At 30.0% G+C, this 10,471-nt stretch overlaps 1 protein-coding gene across 1 annotated transcript; it reads left to right on the top strand.

Moving 5' to 3' along the window:
- Nucleotides 1-1,227: 1,227 nt before the first annotated feature.
- On the top strand, nucleotides 1,228-2,647 carry LOC114172432 (uncharacterized). The gene is made up of 4 exons (XM_028056912.1): nucleotides 1,228-1,315; nucleotides 1,422-1,620; nucleotides 1,702-1,830; nucleotides 2,029-2,647. Exons 1-4 carry the CDS (start codon nucleotides 1,228-1,230, stop codon nucleotides 2,645-2,647), a joined length of 1,035 nt encoding a protein of 344 aa, XP_027912713.1.
- The last annotated feature ends 7,824 nt before the right edge of the window (nucleotides 2,648-10,471 follow it).

Below are 10,471 nucleotides of genomic sequence, written 5' to 3'. Positions count from 1 at the left end.
TAGCTTGAACGAGTTTCACTACAGAATTTAGTTACTTCTCTGTTTTAGATTAAATGAAGCTATACTAAGTGAATTGATGTGATATTTGTCTCTTTTGTGCTCGAGTTTTTATGAAAGATAGTATACGTGATGGAGTTGTGTGGATTTGGTTCATTAGAGAATGTGATTGAATTAGGATTTCAAGGGAAATTCTAAAAGGGAAGGTTTTAGTGAATGTAAGGACATGAGGACTTAGTTTGGTGGTATCTTGACGCTCCAATAAACATTAAGACTCATATAGAGTATAATAAATTATGTCGGGAGGAGTAGCAGGAGGTCCTAGTCTATGGACCCGATCCGTCATAGACGCGAATGGGACTTACCCTGGGAGTGGTTGGGTGATAACCCTTTGTGGCCAAAACTCTGCAAAGTTTGGGAACCATCACAGGTGCAAGCCGCCAAGAGCTCCAATGTCTCTTACATAATTTGGATATTGAGTCTAGAGTCACGAATATATGTTGTGGTTGTGGTGGTTTGAATAATTCTGATAAATGTGATAAACCTTGATTGATGTATAATTAATAAGCTGCATGATTTTCTCTAAATTAAGTTAGCTTACCCTTCCTGCATATGTTGTTTCTTTTTGTGTCTTTTCTCTTTTGCAATGATCGCCTATAATTGGTGTGAAAAGATAAAAGTGCAGGCGCAGACACACCCCTCCGGGATAGGAGTTGAGTGGTGACGTGAGCGATCCAGCAGTAGTATTTGTTCTATGTTTTGCTTAGATGTTGGGTGCTTGGTAACCCTTTCTTAGTGTAGGCTGTGTTGATAGACAATACATGTACAATTATTTTTGGGATGACTATATTGATAGTTTATATCAGCTTATTCCTATCATCTGCTTTGAATTATCATAATATAATGTTTTTCCAGATAGTGTAAAAACTATTAAAACAGGATGTTACATTTTTGGTCTCAGAGCCTGGTTCCTTTAGGATCTGTAGGTGTGAGCTTGCTTAGTTTCTGTTGTGTGTTCCTCTTAGTGTCTTTGGCGTGGTTGTGGTATTTGTTAGCTAAACTGATGGTTCCTTTCTTTGTGTGGTCAGAGCTATGGCACCTAGGCCTCCTCCTCCTCCTCTTCCAAACCTAGATAATCCTCATTTGGTGGGAGCAATTGAGGCAATGATTGCAGCCATGCAGTAGCAGAATGCTAACATGGTGAATCAACAAAACCTAGCCTTGTAACAGATGGAGTCTGCAAGACTAGCAGCAGAGGCGACTCAGCAGAGGCATTTGGAAGCCCTGCATCAGCTAGGAGAAAACCGTTCAGTAGCGGGTTCTTCCCAAGCTCCACCACCACGAGTGCAAGACTAGCCCGGATGGAGCCGATCATCGGATGTAGGATATGGAACGAATCTATAATGCAATGAGATGTCCTGTAGAGAACAGATTACCATACATTGAGTACCTTCTTGCTGGAGAGGTCGTGCATTGGTGGTCCAGCATGAAGATGATGTTGGAAGATAGTAGGGAACCCATCACTTGGAAGTTGTTTAAGAAGAAGTTCTATGCTGAGTACTTCCCAAATAGTGTGAAGTACACAAAGGAGGTTGAGTTCTTGCAGCTGATGCAAGGAGACATGTCAGTATCAAAGTATGCTGAAAAGTTTAAACACCTGGGCAGATTTCACACCTTAAAGATGGTTGAGGACTGACAGTGTAGGAAGTTTGAGAATGGGCTGAGAGGCGATCTCAAACTCATGGTGGCTCCACTCTCTATCAAGGAATTCCCTGCCTTGGTAAAGAAGGCAAGAGTAATGGATAAGCTTAAGGTTGAAGTTGAAGCTCAGCAGTGATCTCAACAGAAGCTAGGAGGACCATCTGGGTCCACGAGCAAACACGACGACAGGAGGAAGCCATACTCTAAGCCTCAGCCTCAGGGGCCTAGGAGGTTTTCACATCAGCCTCAGCAGTCTTAGCCTTTTAGGCCACAATGCTTTCATTATGGAGGACCTCATATGAAGAGTGCTTGCCCCTAACTTGTTGGCAGGAGGACATGTCATAGATGTGGCCATGAGGGCCACTTCATCAAGGATTGCCCCGCTGGTAGGAGTACAGTGTCGAGGCCTCCATCACAACCTCAGCCATATCAGACGAGGGGAGGTGCAGAGGCAGCCAGATCAGGTAATCGTATCATCGCATCTTGTGTGATTGTTGGTAGGAGCTTACATGTTCTATATGATTCGGGAGCGACGCACTCCCTTGTGTCGGAATCTAAAGTGGTAGAGTTGGGTCTTCCGATGAGGGAACTCCAGTATGACCTGGTGGTGTCCACGCCTGCTTCTGGGTTAGTCAGAACCTCGATAGTGTGTGCTAGGTGTCTGATCGAGGTTGAGGGGAGCAAGTACAGGGTAAACCTTATTTGTTTACCTCTGGAAGGGTTAGATGTAATCTTGGGAATGGATTGGCTATCTGCCAATCACATTCTCATTGATTGCAACGAGAAAAAGGTGTTGTTTCCTAGCTTGGAAGAAGAATATTTGTTGATGTCCTCCCAGCAGGTGGATAAAGCAATGAAGGAAGGATCTCAGTGTTTCTTGATTCTGACTCAACTATCTGTTGAGACTGGAAGCATAAATACTGAAACACCTATGGTAAGGGACTTCTAAGATGTGTTCCCTGAGGACGTGCCTGGCTTACCCCCTTCTAGGGAGATAGAGTTCTCCATTGATCTGGTGCCGGGGGCAGGGCCAATGTCTATAGCACCTTACAGAATGAACCTCATTGAGCTAGTAGAGTTGAAGAAAAATATTGAAGAACTGCTGGAGAAACAATTTACCAGACCTAGTGTATCACCTTAGGGAGCGCTAGTGTTACTAGTTAAGAAGAAAGACGACAGTTGATGAGTCTAAATTTTTGCCCTCATTTAATGTTTAAATTTAAGGATTTAATTGAATTTTCTGTGCTTAAGGATTGATTTAATTAAGATTTATGATTATTGGATTTATTGAGTACGTAAGGTAAAAATGGCGTAAAAATTGACTTTAGTTGCATAAAATATTATTGGATATTCTAACGTTTGTTAATGCAACTGAAGTTTAATTTGGGTCATTAAAAGTGTGGATTTGAAATATTCAAAGTTACAAAATAAGTCCAAAATCAGGAAATTCTGGAAAAGAATAAATCAGGAGCTAAATGCACCCCCAGATTTTATTTACACATTCCTTCTAAAGTGGACCACCAAAAACCTGTTCTACCCCCCCAGTTTTCAATAAGTTGCACCCCTCCTACCACTTAAACTCCAATCAACCAGATGCTGCCATGTGGCAATCCCCACCTTTCAAATCAGGCCAACCAAATGCTAACATGCGTCATTATCCTTGCAAACTAATTTGCACCAATTAAACACTGCAACGTCATCATCTCCTCCATCTCACATGAAACCCTAACCCTAATTTCAGCCACCATGACCACCCTCCACGGCAGCTGTCACTCACGCCAGCAACCGCAACTCCACGCAGCAGCCTCTGCGCCTGCAGCAGACTCCACCATCTTCCTCGCACATCGTTCGCGCCACCACGACGCACCCACCGCGCTTGTGACGCACTCACCAGCCACCATCGCTCGTTGCCGGAGAAGAACCAATCATGGCAGCAGTTCGAACCTTAACCATCTTCTCGCGCCGTCTCCACCACAGGTCTGCAGCACCACCGTGAGCTTCTCCGCAACGAACTCTAATCTTCGCAGCATTATAAATCTATTTACACAACGTAGCAATCTCCATGTTCGTCCGCACCATTTGCGCGTCCATCTTCTCCATTGCAGAAACGAACCAGCATTTGCGCATCACCGTTCGTAGCAGTCACCGCGAGTTCTTCTACCCGAGAACGCAGATCTGCAACTGCGAGTAACACCTCCATTGCAGCAACAATAGCGTTCAACACACCTTCAACCAGCACGAGCATCAACGTAAGTGTGAGAACCCGTTCCAGCAGCAACACGCACCAGATCCGCAATCATCATCTTCCTCGCGCACGTGAGCTTGCTGCCATCGCACAGGAATTCAAACAAATACATGCGAGGCTAGCGTCATTGCAACGAGCCTACAACAGCAGTGCCACCACCACTTGCCGGAGCCGTCGCAACGCATTCAGACCATGACAGCAACCACAAGCCTCCATGAAATCCAGGGCAGCAGCCAAAGGAGGAAGGAGGAGCAAACCCTAATTCTGGAGAGACTCTCTACGCCACGTGTCAGTCTATGATTGCACAGTCAAATTGGTCAAATCTGGTCAACTGGTCAAACTTTGGTTAAATTCTGGTCAATATTGTAAAAATGGTCAAATAAGAGGGGCAAAATTGGAAATTGGACAGAAATTAAGTTGCCAATTAATTAAATAAAGATAAAATATTTTAGCAACCGACAGATAAAGTCCAAGTCCAATTGAAGCCTACATAAAGAGGCCTAAGGGAATAGAAGAAGGGGACAGAGATACTTAGCAACTCTCTGGTTTTAGAGATACCATCATCCACCACATATCTCATTCTTTCTTTTCTTTTATTTTTCCTTCCTTCATCATATTATCATGTATTCCATCCAAGCCATGGAGGGCTAAGCTTTTAGGGTTGGTTCCACTATAATTTCTTAATTGGATTATGAGGTTAGATGAATTAATTTATTTGTTCTTTTGATTCTTATTGAGATTTATTTTTTATCTATGTCTTTTAGTTCTTAATCTAGTTAAAGCATTGATTTTTACATAATAGGAAGTTAGCATAGTGTTAAATCTAAAGAACATAACAATCATATGAGTCTATGGGTTTTTTTGAATTTTAATTAAGAAGTTACTTTGATTAATTTTTAGAAACTTTTATATGATTGCTTGAGTTTTTGCTAATAATTGAGAAGTTACTTTGATTAGAGGTAGAAACTTAGATTATAATTAATCAAGAAGTTACTTTGATTAATTAACTTTTGACTAGATATAAGGTCTAAAAGAATAGACATGATTAGGACTAGTAATGTTTAATTGAGAAGTTACTTTGGTTAAATTTACTAGGACTAATCTACAAAGTTCTTACTTTTAATTGAGAAGTTACTTTGGTTAAAAGTGAGGACGTCAACAAATTAATTAAGAAGTTACATTGATTAATTTGAAATCTTAAACAAGGAATCAATAACAATAATCTTTAGAAAACCAATGATGAATCCTATTTTGAAAGAGCAGTGGAATTGACCTATTTACTATTACTGTTTTTACAATATTTTATTTGCGTGTCATTTATTCTTGGGTTAAATATGTTTTTTGTCCCTCAAGTTTCAGCGAAATTTGGAATTAGTCCCTCATCAAAACTTTTGACCAATTTAGTCCTTTATCTTCCAAAATGCGTGAATTTAGTCCTTTTAACCCTTACCTCTTTAAAAATTTACTAACTTAGCAAAGAAGGAGCTCCAAAAGGGACACCACTGCTCTGAACCTGAGGAAGGGAAATGCATATCCACACAGTAAGTGGGATTCAAAATTCTAACCTAGAAATAGCTAAATTCTAGAATTGAGTGTTGAAACCAAACTTACGAGAAGGAGGGGGAGGTTCAACTTGAATGGAGTGTTCTGCATCGGTCCCAATTCTGCCTACTGCACAAAAAAGAAAAATGAATTTAGATAGGGGAACCTGAGTTTCTTTGTTGAGGGGAAAGAGAGAACAGAGAGAAGATGTGGAAATGGGTTTTGTGTTTTAGATGGAAAGAAAATGAAGAGAGAAATAAGACTCCTCACACATTCACTTTATATCTAATATTTTATTTTATAATTTTTCTTTTTTTACAAATACAAAAATTTAGAAAACTATTTTCATCTTAATTTATCAAATAGATAATATAAAATAATATATGTGGGTTTAATTTATAACTAACAATGTTAATCACAAAAGTTTATCTTAAATCTCGTCTTGAATTCATTTATTGTGGTTTACCATGATATTATAATCTCAATTATTACAATAAAAATTAAATGTTAAAATTATTATAATAAAAACTTAATATGGTAATAATAGAGTAATACTATTATCACTTTAAACAAATCAACCTCTTAAGCTTTTAAATTTAAAAGACATATTTGAAATATTAAAACTAATACATTTAAGTAAATAAATCTTTAAAAAAAATTAAGCTAACTTATTTAGAAAATAAACCAAATTCAAATTTAATATATGCTAGATCATAATTCAAATACAAATTCAATAGCCTAATACACTTTTATTGCAATAATTTTTAAAGATAAATTCAAAAATACACATAATTAATTATGGTCAAATCCAAAAATTGAATTTGAAGAACAAAATTATGTTTATTTAAAGCTTCTACTGTATGATAATAAATCTAATTAAGAAAGTGAAATTCTTTATCTTAATCTATTACTTCAATAAATTGTGTGTTTCAAGTTTAACATGTAGCATAAAAAAATAATAAAATTTAATACAATAATTCTATTAACAATGTATTATATTATAAATATTATTAAATTATTATTATTAGAAATAATAACGTATCAAACTGTGAACACATAACTCTTATAAATATATTGGAAATCAAAACTAATTAACTAATAATAATATAATAATAATACAAAATTATATATTGGCTTAACAATATATACATATACATATGCTGCAGAACAAAATATATAAAAGTATACAAGAAAAACAATTAAATTGATTGGACTAATCTTCAAAAGCAAATAGATAAACACAAAATTAAGTAATAAATATATAACAACGTTAAAAAAACTATTAATATATAAAAAATGAGAAAATGGAAAGATAATGTAACATTTAATGGGATTCTATCTAAAACGAAAAAAAATTAAAAGAAATTCAATTCAATTTAAATTAATGTAATGGTTACATATAATAGTATAGATAGGATGAGATAAATGAGACGGGGAGGAGAAGAGAGACAATGAAATCAAACAAACAGAAACAAAGCAGAGTAGTGTGAGTGTGAGAAGTAAGAAAGAGGGAAAAAAAATTATATATCATCAAATTCTCAATACAACCTTGGTATAATGGAAGGACACATTTATTACCTTATTCTCATATTTTTATTATCTTTTCATCTATTCATAATTACTTTATTTCTATATTTACCTTAAGTGAGGTGCCCCTAACCTCTATTTAACTTATATTTTATTTTTGTTTTAACATTTTTTTCATTTTATTTAAAGTTTACTTTTTGTTAAATTTTAATTATTTTTTCTTTAGTTTATCATTTTTTGTCTTATTTATTTATTTATCCTTTAATATATTTTTTAAAAATTCAATAAATTATTGATATTTGTTATTATAAATTTTAAAAATAGAAAAGAAAAAAAAAAAAAAAAAAAATATATATATATATATATATATATATATATATATATATATATATATATATATATATATATATATATACACACACACGCACACACACTTAAACTTTATTTTTGCGTAACGTATTAAAAAATAAATTAAATTAAAAAATAATTAAAATTAAAATTAAAATATTATATATACATATATATATATATATATTATATTTTCTTTTTACTTTTTTATTTAATTTAAAGTTTAATCATTTTTAATTTAATTATTTTTAATACATTATATAAAAAATAAATTAAGATATAAATTTTCATATATATATATATATATATATATGCTAATATTTTATTTTATTTTTTAAATATATAAAAAAAATATTAAAAATTGTAAATAAATAAATTTGAAAAATATTAATATTAAAAAATAAAAAATAAATAAAATACAAACAAATCAGCTAAAGATAAAATTAAAAAAAAAATTAAATAAAATTAAAAAAATATAAAACAGAATAATTTTTTTATTTATTTTTATAGTTTAATTATTTTTTAGCTTGACTTATTTTCATACATTTTTTATAGATCTTTATAAATAGACAATGAATTCAAAACAAAAATGGTATTTTTGTAACTTTGTTTATTTTTTAAAGTATATATATATATATATATATATATATATATATATATATATATATATATATATATATATATATATATATATATATATATATATATATATATATATGTATGTATATATATATATTATCTTTTACTCTGTTTTAACGATTTTTCATTTGATTTAAAGGTTAATTTTTGGAATTTTAATTACTTTTTCTTCAGTTTATTATTATTTTTAATCTTTTAATATATATTTTAAAAATAAAATAAAATATTAATATTTCTTAATATATATTTATATTTATATATATATATATATATATAATATTAATATTTTATTATATTTTTAAAATATATTCCGAAATACTAAAATTTGCAAAAACTATAAATTTCTAAAAACTTTAATCTTATAAAAGAAATAAAAAATAAAAAGCTAAACTTATAATTAAAAAATAATAATCTTTAAGTAAAATAAAATAAAATGTAAGACAGATTAAGTATTTTTTTGAATTTTAATTATTTTTTCTTTAGTTTATTAATTTTGTTTTATTTATTTTTTATCTTTTAATATATATTTTAAAAATGAAATAAAACAGAATAATATATATATATATATATATATATATATATATATATATATATGTGTGTGTGTGTGTGTGTCTTTAATTTTATTTTTGTACAATGTTTTGAAAAATAAATGAAATTAAGAATTAAATTAAACTAAAGAAATAATTAGACCTTAAATTAGAAAAAGAAAAAATATATATATATATATATATATTGATAGAATTTTTTTTCTATTTTATTTTATTTAAAGTTTAATGTTATTTAAAATATATATAAAGAAATATTAAAAATTGTAAAATATTAATAGTAAAATAAAATAAAACACAAAAATATAAAGCTAATGATAAACTTTAAAATATTAAATTTTAAATAAAATTATTTATCTTTTTTACTTAATTTAAAGTTTAATTGTTTTTTAATTTAATTTAATTTTTAAAGCATATATAATTAATATATATATATATAATACTTTTTATTCTGTTTTAACTTTTTATATTTGATTTAAAGTTTAATTTTTAAAATTTTAATTATTTGTTATCTTTTAATATATATTTTAAAATTGAAATAAGATAATAATATTTCTGAATATATATTTTAAAAATAAAATAAAATATTAATGTATATATATATATATATATATATATATTTTTTTTTTTTGTTGACATATGGAAGTTCATAGCTTTTACCAAATGTTGATATTCGAAAGCATTCTTCATTAGAAGTTTGCATCTGAAAAAACTTTTGAGGTGATATATGTGTGACTCTGGTTAAATGGAAAAACTGTATTTTTGTATTTTAAAAAATATTTGGGATGCAGAAAAAAATTTTGAGGTGTAAAAAGAAATCCCTTATTCACTTTATTTATTTTTTTACGCGGTCTATACAAAGAAAAGAACTAACAATCGATCAAATAAAGAAAGGAGGCAACTATAAAACAAATATTTTAATTAAATTTATAAGTTATATCATATAAAATAATATATGTGGATTTAATTTGTAACTATCCATGTTACTTACAAAAGTTCATGTTAAATTTGTAATTGAGTGATTTGTGATGTATTATATGTAAAGTTGGTACGTGTGAACAATTATATTTAGTTTTTATTTAATTTTTAATTTTAAATTATAACGGGAGATAAAATATAAGATATGAATATGAAATATTTATAACAATTAATGAATTAATAGAATTGTCTAAAATTAATGATGCATAAGGTTGAATAAAAGTAAAATTGATTTAAAAAACTAAAAGGAAATACATTTATTAGATTTAAATTAAAAGTTTAAATACCTTTTTCGTCCTTATTTTCGTGTTTGTTGTGGATGGTCCTCATTTTGACATAATGTTTAAAATAGTCCTCATTTTTACCGAATGTTTAAAATGGTCCTCATTTTCACAATTTGTATTTTATTTGATCATTTTTTGTGACACCGTTTAGATTAGTAACGGATCACCTGTACAGTACACCTAACACACCCCACCCAATGCAACCTAATACAAACAGTGTCACCTATACAGTGCTCCGTTACTGATTTAAACAGTGTCACAAAAAAGGACCAAATAAAACACGAATTGCGAAAATGAGAACTATGGTAAACATTCGGTAAAAACGATGACCATTTAAAACATTCTTTCAAAATGAGGATCATCCGCAACAAACACTATGAAAATGGGAACTAAAAAGGTATTTAAGCCTAAATTAAATAATAAAGAATATATTTTTAAAATAAAAATATCATTTTTTAAAAAATGTTTTAATTATTTTGACAAAAACTCTAAACACATTAAAATAAAATGTTATAGTTTATTTTATTTTAAGTATATTTAATAAAAAATAAAATATTTATAATTTAAAATAAAAATATTCATTTTCAAATAAATATAATAACTAATTTTATTCTAAATCTGTTTTTTCTTATCTCAACCTTACAAAATTCATTCTCTTTTGTTTT

The sequence above is a fragment of the Vigna unguiculata genome, chromosome 4, assembly GCF_037176805.1.
Source record: "Vigna unguiculata cultivar grain cowpea cultivar isolate G323 ecotype 2 chromosome 4, ASM3717680v1, whole genome shotgun sequence".
In the NCBI taxonomy this organism is placed as follows: Eukaryota; Viridiplantae; Streptophyta; class Magnoliopsida; order Fabales; family Fabaceae; genus Vigna; species Vigna unguiculata.
Note: the sequence above shows the minus strand (reverse complement) of the source record. Positions and strands in the feature narration are given on the sequence as shown.

Bases quoted from the DNA above. Each gene is read 5' to 3' on its own strand.
- LOC114172432 (XM_028056912.1), top strand. From the start codon at position 1,228: ATGGAGTCTGCAAGACTAGCAGCAGAGGCGACTCAGCAGAGGCATTTG. The intron at 1,316-1,421 runs GTTCTTCCCAAG...GATGTCCTGTAG, and splicing joins AGAAAACCGTTCAGTAGCGG to AGAACAGATTACCATACATT. The intron at 1,621-1,701 runs GTCAGTATCAAA...CTGACAGTGTAG, and splicing joins CAGCTGATGCAAGGAGACAT to GAAGTTTGAGAATGGGCTGA.